The 14,430-nt window shown below is 44.3% G+C and overlaps 2 protein-coding genes and 1 long non-coding RNA gene across 14 annotated transcripts in view; 1 reads left to right on the forward strand and 2 right to left on the reverse strand.

Moving 5' to 3' along the window:
* The window catches only part of LOC138747881 (cation channel sperm-associated auxiliary subunit gamma-like), a 196,406-nt gene extending 193,194 nt beyond the window's left edge, over window positions 1-3,212 (reverse strand). For all 5 annotated transcript variants that reach the window (XR_011347709.1, XR_011347711.1, XR_011347707.1 and 2 more), the window contains exon 1: window positions 3,131-3,212. The gene's annotated coding sequence lies outside the window, so the exon portion shown is untranslated. The remainder of the gene's footprint in view (window positions 1-3,130) is intronic.
* A 228-nt stretch (window positions 3,213-3,440) lies between these two features.
* LOC138748448 (uncharacterized) overlaps window positions 3,441-14,430 on the forward strand; it is a 162,847-nt gene continuing 151,857 nt past the window's right edge. For both annotated transcript variants that reach the window (XR_011348038.1, XR_011348039.1), the window contains exon 1: window positions 3,441-4,187. This is a non-coding gene — a long non-coding RNA (uncharacterized lncRNA). The remainder of the gene's footprint in view (window positions 4,188-14,430) is intronic.
* Window positions 13,313-14,430, reverse strand: part of LOC138748445 (sodium/calcium exchanger 3-like) — a 173,627-nt gene continuing 172,509 nt past the window's right edge. For all 7 annotated transcript variants that reach the window (XM_069908686.1, XM_069908682.1, XM_069908685.1 and 4 more), the window contains one exon: window positions 13,313-14,420. In XM_069908686.1, coding sequence (XP_069764787.1) covers window positions 14,044-14,420 — 377 coding nt within the window. In that variant the 3' untranslated portion in view covers window positions 13,313-14,043. The remainder of the gene's footprint in view (window positions 14,421-14,430) is intronic.

Below are 14,430 nucleotides of genomic sequence, written 5' to 3' on the forward strand. Positions count from 1 at the left end.
GTTACATTGAGTTCTGGAAATTATGTAAATTAAGTAGCATATTCAATAAATAAAATATTCAAAGACATGAAGCATATTTGAAAATAAAAATCTGTTATCATTTTAAGACTATAAGGCCAGAAGGCATAGGAGCAGAAATAGGCTATTTAGCCAATCGTGTCTGCCGCCATTCAATCATGAGCAGGTCCATTTCCCATTCACCTCCTTTGTCCAGCCTTCTCCCCATAACCTTTGATCCCTGGCTAATCAAGAATCTTAAATACACCCAATGACCCGGCCTCCACAACTGCCTGTGGCAACAAATTTCACAGATATCCCATCCTCTGGCTGAAGAAATTCCTCTGCATGTCTTCTAATTGAAAGTCCCTCAATCCTGAAGTTGTGCCCTCTTGTCCTAGACTCTCCCACCATGGGAAACAACCTTTCTACATCTACTCAGTCCATGCCTTTCACTCGCTGTTGAAAATTGCTCCTTCGGGTCAATGATGTTATAGCAGAATTCAAAGACAATCAGGAGCTAGGTTTTCAGCAATTTTGAGGCAATCAGAGGAAAATTGCAATGTCAAATGCAAAATCCCCTTTCTTCAAAACAATGAATTGAAATTGTAGATGTGTGCTGAGCAGAGTGAAAAATAAATTTCGCATAAATGGTCCCCCCCAAAAAATGGCAGTACTGCCGGAACTGCTGTCATAGCAGCCCTGTCACCCAGCAGAGCAGGGAGCAGAGACACAGTGCTGCTCTACAGGGTCTAATTGCCTGGTCCTGATGCTGGCAGCTCCATACAGGCTTTAAATGGCCTGTTAAAGGAGCCGGCAGTGTTTTTATTTAAAATCCTGCAACCACAGGCCTATGCCCAAGATGGTGGCGCCTGTGCTTGGCAGCAGCCTCAAGGGGTTCCAGTCTCTGGGAAGCTGCAGACTGGTGCAGGGCACCAGAAATAGGGACAAATACCCCACGTTGAGAAGCAGAGATTACTCCACAGGATGGTAACTACAGCAGTGGACCAGCAAATGTCTCAGCGGCTGAAGGACCATAAAAATAAGGTGACCACAGATGTCTAAAGATGACTTGGGGTGGAAAAAAAATCTATACAGGTTGAGGGCTGCTGGAGATTGGCACATGGGAACCAGGGCTTGAAACTCTGACACGAGAGGGTGCTGGGGTTAGGAACGGCTCACGAAGGGCCTGAGGCGCTGAAGGCTTCCTGATCAGATCAGAGGTTTGGACCTGGTGTTCGGGTTGCCAGTGGTTTGAACAGGAGTCTGTGCACTACAGAGCTGCGGGAGAGCTGGAGGCAAATTCACAGACACTCAGTGATTCTAAAGTGACTCTCTTTTGCTTCTCTTTCTCTTACTGTAAGGGACACTGGACAAAGTAATGGCAATTCTTTGTCTACCTTTTGACAAACTAAAGGAAATTCCCTGTAATGTTACATTTTCTGTCTTATCATATGACCATAAAAGAATCTTAAAAAGGCAAACATAAAATAATCATATACTTGAATTAAAATCTAATGTCATCTGTACCACAATGTAAGCTATCCAATTTACATCTCACAAGATATAGTCTAACAAGGTTATCAAAAACAGACCTGCAGTCACATGCTGAACACAATGGATGGCTCGAGTTGTGCCATAAATTTAGTGAGAGCATCAAATAATTAATGTCATCATCAAACTAAAATTGAATTTAGCTTTCTTACTTTATAATGTTAGTTTTCAATATTTATAGGATTATATTTGTTACAACTATGCCTAAACTGCACAGCCAGGTCTCCAGTCATCTTGGGTCTTCCCTTGCCAATGCAAAACTTGTGATAGTAAATATGTAGCAGCTTCCCCATGTTAAAAACAGGCCTGGATTAACCATAAAGCAAAATAAGCACGTTCCGAGAGCATCAAGGAAAGGGAAACCACAAGTTTTTTCCAGGGCCAGTTTTACCATTGTGCAGTTGAACTAGTGCCCCACAATAATTAAAAAAAACATAATTGGGGAGAAGAAAACTCAATTTTTAATCAATTATTTCACATTCAGCACTTATTGAGTCTTAATGTCGTGTCAGTTAGACATGGAAGGGTTGAGGGGAACCATTTTTGGGCTGTGCTTAGGGCATCAGTTGGCCTTAATCCGGCCCTGGTTAAAGACAACCATGAAACTTCTGCTTCACAAGACTTGGTTTGGAACCAGCAATGCTAACTTAGGCTTCTCATGGTCTATTACAACAACCACAGTCCTCAACTTTGCTTTCATTGTTTTGACATTAATGCTATTACAGTGAGACGTCTGGGGAAGGAGATGGCCAGTTTAACGACTAAGGTTGGAGGTACATTCTCTTCTGGAGATGCAAGCCATCTTCACTGACTGAATTTTGCCATCAAGAATCAAAGAGCCTTCTATCTCTTTGGGTTCTTTTAACACAGAACCAATTCTCCAGTCATTAGGGTGGCCATTTCCAAACGTCCCAAATGGAGGCCATCCCTCGAAGTGTGCACGGGTCAGCAGCGCATTTGGGCGTGTGCGCACGCTCACAAAACGGGCACAGCTGAGAGGGAACTCTCTCAGCCAGGGAGGTGGGGGGGGGGGGGGTTGTGGGTAGCTAACTTCCCTGCCATCAACCTTCGTGCACCGCCGTCACACTTCCCCATCCCTCCGCTGGAAGGAGGCACCCAGTCCTCCGGCCCACCCCGCGGGCGTCAGCCGGCACTTGTGCACGCGGGTGAGAAGCCATAGGGGCGCACGTGGCCTACGGACCCCAGGACATCACATTTAACAGGGAAGTGCCCTTTCTGCCCCTTAATTTGCCTCCAGCCCCAAATGGAGGGCAAATGAACACTCAGCTCTTGGTGGCTCCAGAAAGAGGTCAGAATCCTCAAAACAGGACTGTGCAGCCTGAACCTGGGCATCTGACCACTCAGTAATCAGGACTTGACCTCAGCAAGGCCTTTATTCCCTGGAGTGTAGAAGAATGAGGGGAGATGTGAGGGTGGGGGGGGATTTAAAATGATGGTGGAATCAATGGAGGTCGGCTTTTTGCACTGAGGAACAAACCAGAGGGTCAAGGGTCAAGGGGAAAAGTTTAGGGGGCACTTCTTCACACATTCACCGTGGACTTTATTATTACATGATCACCTCTCGTCTCTCAGTGACACTGGCTGATAAAAGCAACGCTCCAACTTCGTGTGAGATTCCAAGCACTGACTCCGCCCCCGCGCCCGCGCCCGCGCCCCTTCAAACTCCAACCGCCAGCCTTCCCGCGCCCGCGCCCGCGCCCCTTCAAACTCCAACCGCCAGCCTTCCCGCGCCCGCGCCCCTTCAAACTCCACCCGCCAGCCTTCCCGCGCTATAAACGGCTCCCGGCCCGACCAGACGGAGAGCACGCATGCGTGGTACTTCGGTGCTTGTATGACGGCAATACGCATGCGTGGCTGGGGCTCTCACAGCAGAGATGGGAACAACCCCCCCCCCCCACCATCCCAGGAACTTTATTCCCTGGTGTATTTTTGATAAATGTATTTAAAATGATGAGGGGGATAAACAGAGTAAATGAGGGGACATGGGTTAAGGGTGAAAGGGGAGAAGTTAGGGGGATCTTCTTCACCCAGAGAGGGGGGTGGGTTGGAACGAACTGCTGGCTGGGATAGTGAATTTGGGCTTGATTTTGACATTTAAGAACAATTTGGGCAGGTACATGGATGCGAGAGGGATGGAGTCATTTCAACTGGACACAGGTCAGTGGGACTCGGCGGAATGATATTGTATAGCTTGAGTCCCCCTTATCTGAAGATCTGAAAACCAAAATGATCCAAAAAACAAATTAGTACCAGCAGGACGTCACAAGTGGAAAAAACATCAGGACCGGACTTGCCCGTGTGGGGCTCTGATGCTCCATCGGTGTCGGTTTGATGACAATAACAGTAAATTAAAAAAAGAAATCTTTTGGCCAGCAAGACGCCAAACGGAGCTGAGTCCGAGGTTTCAGTAACGCCAGCGGCGTCCGCATTGAAGAAGTTGCCTCAGGCTGCTGGCCAGGAGAATGGCCCACAGTCGGGGACCGGCAGCGGCAGCGGTGGGGAGGTTTCGTGACCAGCAGCAGCGACGGGGAGGTGTCGGAGACCGCAGGCGGTGGCAGTGAGGAGGTGGTTGGGGAGATGGTCTTCTTCTGTTAGCAGAGATCAAGTTGTGTTGGGTAAGCACGAAACAGTCTTTCATATGAATTTTCCACATGTTGACGCTCAAATGTTGGTTGTTGCAGCTGATGCTTCAGTGCTGCTTCGTTCCATTGTTCCGAAACCCAGAAAATCCAAAAAAACGTCTGGTCCCCAGCATTTCAGATAAGGGCACTCCAACTAGTTTGGCACCAACCGGAAAGGCCAGTTTTCTGTGCTGTAAAATCCTATGGTTCCAAGAAAAGGAATAGCCTTGAAGTTAAAAAGCTTTTCTGTGGCACTACTTCCTGTGTATGATCATGGAATTTGGGTCTATATTCATGGCAGAAGCATTTTTACTTGTCTGATTTTGTCGATTAACAACATCCCCAATAATTTTAATTCTCTGAGATGCCTGGGATGGAATTATGGCAAAAAATTGTATTTGGCGAAAGCGCAATTGCTTTGCCCTTGCTAAATCACTACTTTTGACTAATTTATAAAATGAAATGATTTAGACAATAGACAATAGGAGGTGGAGTAGGCCATTTGGCCCGTCGGGCCAGCACCGCCATTTTAGATCATGGCTGATCATTACCATCAGTACCCCTTTCCAGCCTGAAGTAATCAGACTTCACCCTGTCTATCCCCCTGATGATTTTGTATACCTCAATCATGTCTCCCCTCATCCTTCTAAACTCCAATGGATACAAGTCCAGTTTTTCTAGCCTTGCTGCATATGACAACCCTGCCATCCCTGGAACTAACCTTGTAAATCTGCGCTGCACACCCTCTATAGCTAGTATGTCCTTCCTCAAGTTTGGAGACCAGAACTGGACGCAATACTCCAGGTGGGGTCTCACCAGGGCCCTGTACAACTGCAGAAGGGCGTCTCTGTTCCTATACTCCAATCCCCTCTTTATGAAAGCCAACGTTCCATTTGCCTTCTTCACAGCTTTCTGAACCTGCATGCTAGCCTTCAATGACCGGTGAACAAGTACACCCAGATCCATTTGCACTTCCCCACTCCCTAGCTTGTCTCCATTTAAATAATACTCAGCTTTCCTATTACTTCCGCCAAAATGAATAACCTCACATTTGTTCACATTGAAATTCATCTTCCATTTAGCCGCCCACTCCTCCAGCCTGTCCAAGTCCCTCTGCATTTTCCTTACATCCTCCTCACACCCCACACCGCCACCCAGTTTTGTTAACCAGCAACAAATTAAAAACCACAGATCAGAGTGGGCTGGGGAGATGCAGAGGTACGTTAACACAAACTGTTCATACAGAGTGTGATGATAGGAGCTGTTCACAAGCAAAATAACAGGTCATGAGGAAAAAATGGACCCTTCACAACGAGACACCTTGTTTTAACAGTGTGTCAGTCCTTTATTCTCTTGTGTCTTGGTGTGAGCTTGCAGGCGCCTCAGATTGAAGAGACTGCCATCCGTGCGGTACCGGATGTAAACAGCGTCTTCATTGTTGGGGTCTTTCATGGCTTGGTTCAGCATCATGCTGAAGAAGATTGAAAAGAGGGTTGGTGCGAGAACACAGCCTTGCTTCACGCCATTGTTAATGGAGAAGGGTTCAGAGAGCTCATTGCTGTATCTGACCCGACCTTGTTGGAACTTGTCCGTGAACTACTCTTTGCAGATGATGCCGCTTTAGTTGCCCATTCAGAGCCAGCTCTTCAGCGCTTGACGTCCTGCTTTGCGGAAACTGCCAAAATGTTTGGCCTGGAAGTCAGCCTGAAGAAAACTGAGGTCCTCCATCAGCCAGCTCCCCACCATGACTACCAGCCCCCCCACATCTCCATCGGGCACACAAAACTCAAAACGGTCAACCAGTTTACCTATCTCGGCTGCACCATTTCATCAGATGCAAGGATCGACAATGAGATAGACAACAGACTCGCCAAGGCAAATAGCGCCTTTGGAAGACTACACAAAGAGTCTGGAAAAACAACCAACTGAAAAACCTCACAAAGATAAGCGTATACAGAGCCGTTGTCATACCCACACTCCTGTTCGGCTCCGAATCATGGGTCCTCTACCGGCACCACCTACGGCTCCTAGAACGCTTCCACCAGCGTTGTCTCCGCTCCATCCTCAACATCCATTGGAGCGCTCACACCCCTAACGTCGAGGTACTCGAGATGGCAGAGGTCGACAGCATCGAGTCCACGCTGCTGAAGATCCAGCTGCGCTGGATGGGTCACGTCTCCAGAATGGAGGACCATCGCCTTCCCAAGATCGTATTATATGGCGAGCTCTCCACTGGCCACCGTGACAGAGGTGCACCAAAGAAAAGGTACAAGGACTGCCTAAAGAAATCTCTTGGTGCCTGCCACATTGACCACCGCCAGTGGTCTGATAACGCCTCAAACCGTGCATCTTGGCGCCTCACAGTTTGGCGGGCAGCAGCCTCCTTTGAAGAAGACCGCAGAGCCCACCTCACTGACAAAAGGCAAAGGAGGAAAAACCCAACACCCAACCCCAACCAACCAATTTTCCCTTGCAACCGCTGCAATCGTGTCTGCCTGTCCCGCATCGGACTGGTCAGCCACAAACGAGCCTGCAGCTGACGTGGACTTTTTACCCCCTCCATAAATCTTCGTCCGCGAAGCCAAGCCAAAGAAAGAAAAAGAAAGAGTCCTTTATTCATTCACAAGTTCTTATTCAAATAAGTCATCAATTCTCTGCATTTTAAGGCTCATTTTGGCATAATATTAAAATTAGCATGTAACAGTACCATCAAATTCATACATCAATAGGCTACGACAATCAAGAAAAAATGTGTTGAAAACATTCAAAATTAAATTTCATTCAATTTTTGAATGATATGCCATGCTCTTGGACAATTCAAGCAGAATGAATCACACTCTGTTACGTCATATACAGCATTCTTTAACAGATGAGATGGGAAGACACATACAACAACTAAGGGGACAACAGAATTAAATTTCTCATTGAATTCATCTTTTCATCTCATGGAATAAGCCAGAAAGGTTTGGAAAATGCACTTGAATCGAAGTTGCTCCATGTCATCGGAACAGAAATGCATGAGGATATTTCTAGTGCATCCACCTGACCGCTGTTTTAATTAATGTGTGTGACAAACAAATTGGCATCTTTTGTTAAATAGCTACAGAAACTGAGCATATTTGTTAAGTCCTATTTCAGACGATGGTTTGTCAGCAAAGATTTTCAAACATAGCGTGTTGCCCTGGGGAAGACTGAATTCCTTGTGACATGAAATATGTTCACTGCACAATATGGAACACCACAGCGACACCTTGATTTTGGTTAATAAGAAGATTTTATTCTGGTCCATTATAGCTCGGTAAATTATTGTTCAGAAATTTACAACGAGACCTATTTATGAAGTACCCTCTTACCTAAAGTAGGTCATACTATCATTATAATTATCAAGTGTGGGAGAAGATGCAGAACAAATGTAAGTATCTAATAGCCTGCTAAGCCATGGCTATTGGCTTAGCCAATTGTTAAACCTGGCATTACAAATTAATATTAAAGTGTAAAAAATTAAATAATCTAAAGCAAACATATAAAACATTAACAACTCAGTTAACTCGATTAATTTAAAAGTTTCCATTAACTAAAATTAACTGAAAAGGGAGAACCTTTCTGATGATCTGGCATGGAAAACCTCATCCTGGGAGCAGATGCAACAGAGACTGAGAAATTGTGAGACAGGAATAGAAAGAATCCTTCCAGGGAACAAGGTGTGAAGAGGTGTAGTCGAGGTAGCTGTGGAATTTGGTGGGTTTGTAGAAAATGTGTGCGCTCAATATGGAGACAGAGAGATCGAAAATTGGAAAAGTGTTGCTGGAGATGGACCAAGTGAATTTGAGGTTGGGAGGAAATTGGCAGCAAAGTGAATAAACTTGACAAGTTTATCACAGATGCATGAGGAGACTCCAAGGTAGTTATCAATGTCATGGAGGAAGAGTTGAGAAGCTTTGCTTGTATAGGTTTGCAGTATGGATTGCTCCCATCACCAACAAAAAGGGAGGCTTAGCTGGGACCCACAGGGGGACCCATGCCTACTCCTTGTCACTAACCCACACAATTAACATAAGCATTTGACCTAATATATACATTTTAAAGGTACATCTTTCCTATACCATGGTGACAAAAATGGAACACAATTCTCCAAATGAGGCCAAATGTGTCTCATACAACTATAACATGACCTCCAATTTATATAATTTAAAAAAAAATGTAGACATCCAGCACGGCAACAGGCCATTTTGGCCCACAAGTCCAAGCACCAAATTTACACCCAATTAACCCTCAAACCCCTAACCGCTCTGCTAACTATGGCACCCAATGCTCAATACCCTGACAAATGAAGGTCAGTAGAGAACCAGCACAAATCCTTGTCCCAACCTTCTATCTCATCACTCTCACCAACTATCCTCATTGAGGCCAGCCATCAATCCATCCTGCTAGAGAAGGACAAAAGCTGCAGATGCTAGAATCTTGTGTAAGTAATGCAATGCTGGAGGAACTCAGCAGGTCAGACAGCCTCCATGAGCTAAAATGATCAGTCCACATTTTGGTTGTGAACCCATTATCAAGCCGAATAAAGAATAGGTGAAATTACATGTATAAAGGGGGAAAGAAGCTGGGGGTGGGGGTTGCAGAAGTGATGGAAGATAGAAGGTGTGAGATGGAGGTAGATAGAGAGAAAAAAACCATAAGGAGGGAGGGGTGGGAAAAGAAAAGTTAGTCAGGAGGGTAGAGATGGGAACAGTGGAATCAGACAGACCTGAAATTAGAGAAATCAAGTTTAAGGGTCTCCAGAAGGAATGTGATGTGTTGTTCCTCAACCGCAGTACACAACAGCATCAGGGAACCTCAGCAGGTGACACAACATACATAGGAAGCCAAAGGCAGTCAACGATTTGGGACTGAGCTGTTCGTCAGAAATGTCGGAAACAGACAGACACCTGAATTAAAAGGTTGTGGGTGGGGGGAGGAGCACAGGCTAACAGGTAAGGGGCAATCGGTGGATGTGACTGCTCAAGTATATGTTGAGGCTTGGCCAGACAATGGATGAGGCTCGGGTTGACATTCTGCTACCTGTGTGCAAATTCCACATTCTCTCTCCCTTGCATCCATTTGGTGGATTTCACCTTTTCAAAGGCCTCTTGGAAATCCATTTTCCAGCTCGCCCACTCCTGCTTACAGAGAATACACTGAGATTGGTGAAACAAGATTTGGCTTTTTGGAAGCCATGGTGACTGTTCATTGTTCTCATGTCAGTCTGCTGCACCTCCATTTTACAATCGCGGGGAATTTTGGATTCATTCTGCGACCAACCAGGATTTCCATTTGTACATACACATCGAGAAATCACTCAAGATGATGTGAATTTGTTATTGAAAAATACCCTAAAAATCTGTTGTTTTGTTTTATGAGTTCTGAGAATTTTAAAGGGCATAAATATCCTGTCCTTTAAACCTATGGTGTTGGTGTGAAGTGATTGTCTAATACTAATATTTAAACACATTAGTGTTTTGCTTCTTATAATCTTATGATAATTCAGCTCCTACTAACACCCTACCAACTAATTTTCCCTTGCAACCGCTGCAACCGTGTCTGCCTGTCCCGCATCGGACTTGTCAGCCACAAACGAGCCTGCAGCTGACGTGGACATTACCCCTCCATAAATCTTCGTCCGCGAAACCAAGCCAAAGAAAGAAGTAGTCGTGTAAATGCTACAACCGTTATATTACACTCGCTAGAAAGTTAATAAAAGCATCCAAGGCACCAAGTGCTGGAGAAAGGCAGCAGGACTCAGAAAGTGAAAGGTAGTTGATGTCTCGTGGTTAAGCCCTCCTTCAGGAATGACTGGCCAATTAAACCAGGTTTTATCAATTCTGGTGAGTGTCCGAATCCTTCTGTGAAGGCCTTGATGTGAAGTACTACATAATGGATGAATTCAATGGTGAGAAGTGGTGTGGAATCGAGGCACAGATAACAGAATGGAGTGTTGGCTGCCCTTGAGACTGATCTTTCATAGTGGGTGTGCACTCATCTGCTTTCCTGATTCCAAAGATCCTGTTGAATCCATGTCCAAGAGCAGCAGATATCAGAAAAGGGAAAATTTTTGCACCAAAACTCTCAACAGCAATCCTCCATGAGGTTAGCCGGCAGGAATTTTAAATTTAAACATACAACACAGTAACAGGCCATTTCAGCCCACGAGTCCATAATGCCCAATTTACATTCAATTAACCTACATCCCCTCCCCCCCCAACCCTCTCCCCGGTATGTTTAGAAGAGTGGGAGAAAACTGGAGCCCCCAGTCAAAACCCTCATAGATATGTACCAACTCTTGACAGACGGTGCAGGATTTGAACCCCAGTCCCGATCCGTGCTGCCTTAATGGAAGTCCCACTAATGACAGATTCTGAGCCTGGGTGCTTTATATTTTCTCATGAAGTAGCACTTTCTCACCCACTGATGTTACTGATTGGTGTATGTTCCCTTGGCAGTCATCTGTCCCTCTTAACAGCAGGAAATCACGTCAGTACTTTGGCACCATACCTTTATCTGAGAAAATACTCCACGTGCACTACTAGTTCCACCATCTCTCATCTAGATTATTTTCTCTCTCAATCCCTACATCCTTCCTTGGATATTCCTGCCAGGAGAACATTCTGTTATTTTATGCTCCTGAACAGTTTTGATTCCAAACCAAATTTTGTCTTCTGAACTTCCTGGTTTTGGATTTTCTTCCTGTTATCTCTTGTTGCTCTCCATTAGTGTCCCAATCCCTTTTGTATCTTTTCTCCTTGCCCTCAATTTTTTTCTTTGGCGGTAGTTTGCATGGGTGTATGCTGGGCTTTTTAAGTCGAATATACTTTTCCTAGATTGCTGAATGTAGCTGGCAAGCTCAGTATACCAATTTATATTCAAATAACAATTCTTTCGGTTAAGTAACACATAGATATCTGTAAAGTAACTTTTACAATTGGAATCTGTGTATTTCTTACCATTTTGCAGATACATTGTGATGAATTCTAGTTACCTACAGATTGCAGCAGTATTTACTAATTCTCATACACTTGGAGTTCAAATGTAAATAAGGTAGTTCTCTCTGAATGACCTTCAAGTTGCAACTCCCAGAACGTTCCTTCACTGTACTCACTTGGCTGTGGTGGTGTCTATGATTCTATCTGCCACTTCCAGAAACTGTTTCACAGAAATCTGAATTTCTTCCCATTCCATGTTTGAAGCAGGTGCTCCAAACTTCAGGTGCTCCAAGTCCTGTGAAGTGAACGCGAGAGTGCTAAGTATGTGAAAGCCCAATTTACTTTTAGACTGACTAACCCTCACCAACGGGTACAGCTCCTCTGTCGTAGAGTGCAAGGAGGAAAAGAGTAACTTGTTCGCGGACAGGTGCACCTACTTAACTCCAATCAGCAATTTCAAAACACGGGAAACTTGAACGCTTTGTGACCTCCGTGACGAACAAAGAATAAACTAAGTGTCCTGCTCGATCCAGCCTTGTTCCCATCTGAACAGTTGGTTAAAAGTCAGTGCATAACAAATCAGAAATATTATTTTAAACTTGTTGCTGAATTCAGTCATTTACAAGATGATTGAACTTTCTGGGAGGTTGCAAACTGGTATTTGACCACTTCATTCCAATTTTGTTGTCTGGGTTTTGTAAATAAAATGTTCCAAGAGCCTATAAACCATAGAACCACGAATACTACAGGCCCTTCAGCCCTTCTAGTCTGTGCTGAACTGTTATTCTGCCCTGTCTCGCTGACCTTCACCTAGTCCATAGCCCTCCATACCCCTCTCATCCACGGACCTGTCCAAATTTTTCTCTAATGTAAAACCTGAGCCAGTAATAGAACCATAGAAGATTTAACATTTTATACATCTGTCTCCTACTAAGGCAGTAGCAGAGGGTTAAAAGATCCTAATTTTTGTAGCGAAGATGCACATATTCGTTGACTGTGTATCTGAAAATATGCCCCAGAAAGCAAGCCATTTATAATTTATTTCAGAACTTGTGGGTGCTCCAAACATGTTGATTTTTAAAAAATGTAATCTCTGAAACTAAAAACTCCAGCAAACTCCCAGCAACAGTAAATTTATAGTTGTTTATTGGGCACAGCATGGGGGTAGAACTGCCCTTTTGACAAAATAGCACCATGGAATCTATACAGATGGAGGCTTAATATAAACTCTCAACAAAAGATAGCATCTTCACTCGCCTGTCAGAATTGATTCTTCAGGGTTCAGATGCAAGTAAGACAGGCAGAGCTACTGCGCTGCTTGTTCAAATAGTAAGTTGTTGCTTAGTATCTTGAAAACTGGGTAAAATGGAATAGAACCAAAAATCTAAGCATATCTGATTGAAATTGATAACATTGATTATTGTAGCAACACACATAGAGCTGGAGGAACATGGGTCAGGCAGAATCCATGGAGGCAAGAGAAGGTTGACAGTCGGAGCTGAAACTTTTAATCAGAAATAGCAAAAAAATGTGTCGGCACCCAAATAAAAGGGTGTGGTGGGGGAGAGGAAGAGGCACAGGTCAGCAAGTGAGGCTGAACACTGGTGGGAGGTGGGAATGGATAAAAAAGATGTTCGGAGGTGTTAGGAGGGGGCAGAGGAAGATGATACCTGTTGACCTGTTCCCCTTCCCCCACCCCTACACTTTCACTTGGGCATGGCTCATTTCTTGCTATTTCCTGATGAAGAGTTACCTTCCACGGATGCTGAGTTTCTCCAACATTTTGTGTGCTTCTCCAGTTCTTCATCATCTGCAGCCCCTTTTGTTGACCAATGAATATTGTGTTACTTCCAAGTTCTGAACCACGCATCTGCCATTGCTGTCTGTATTTTAGTAAAAATAAGATGCTCTTCTCTGCAAGAGTTTCCTCAGACTTTCCTTTGATAATTCTTCTGTTCATAGCCTTTTAAAACTTTTTAATCCTCCCATTTTAAAGTTCCGTCCATCACGGTCAGTTTAGAATGATTTGCTAACTTTATTCTCGGTCTATTTGCATTGGAGGTTCATCCACTTATCCAAGATAATGTTTCGGGAAGTCTTTTCAGTCTAATTTGGTGACCGGATATTGAAATGGAGAAAACAAGACAATTCTGTAAATTATTTGTGAGTGTAGCGAGTTTAATAAATGAAATTTACCACAGGAAAAGTTGCCATGAATTTGGAATCTACACTAATTTTAGAAAAAGTCGGACAAGTGTGTGTTGCCACTTTGACAAATTCAGTATTAGGATGCAACTTCAACATGGGAATTTTACAGCAAGACAAAAGTACACCTAGCCTACTGTACACATGTAATAAATATATTCCCTCAGAGTTAACAGGCAATGTTTCTCCCGTTATTTTATGACCATGTCATGATTTACCCTTCAGCTGTTCAAATGAAGTGAACAAACACTGGGCAGCTTATTCAATGAGATGAATTAGTACAACCATACAAGACACAGATATTGTGGACCAAAGTTGCGAGCTGCTTTTTCCATCTGACTAAAACTTCATCTTCAACATCAGATTCTTCCTCGACATTCGTAACAGAGCAAGCTCAGTTCAGAGATGTAAAAAACAAAGTCTAAATCCATTTGAATAAAAAAAACAATTTCAGGTGGTTTCTTGAATTTTGGCCGCTGGCAACAGCCATTGTTTTGGTGAGGCAAAACAAAATCTCAACTGATTGAATTTGCCTTTTAATTTTTTGCCAGTGAAGGTCTAGTTTAATGATCCATGCTGAAAAAATGCCTTCTCTGTGTTGGGATTATGTCACGCTGCCACTTCATCACTTTTAGCAGCTCTGGCAGGAGCCCATTCCCAACAGAGACGAAAAGCTCCTCCGTTTAGAACCCCCGAATATGGCAATAAGCCTCCAGGGCTGAAAACACAACATACAACAACCACAGGCTCACAAATATAGCGCTGGTCAGCATCTTTACGCCACGTGTACCTCCAAGTTCACCACCTATTTGTGGCCGTCTTCGGAAGAGGAGAATACTGATCGTGACAAAGGCTAAGATGGTAAAGAGTGTGACAGAAAAAGCCAGCGAGCCTGGGTCCACTTTAAACTCCTTGCCCTTCGTAGCCCAGTAGATGGCAGCAACAGACCAAGCCACTCCAATGCCCAGGAACACGTTCACGGCGTTGCTGCCAGTTACGTTCCCAATGGAGGCATCTGCATACTGGTCTTGCAACGCTGAAACCTTGCTGGCAAAAGTATCTGCAAAAAC

Source organism: Narcine bancroftii, chromosome 13, assembly GCF_036971445.1.
Source record: "Narcine bancroftii isolate sNarBan1 chromosome 13, sNarBan1.hap1, whole genome shotgun sequence".
NCBI classification, from domain to species: domain Eukaryota; kingdom Metazoa; phylum Chordata; class Chondrichthyes; order Torpediniformes; family Narcinidae; genus Narcine; species Narcine bancroftii.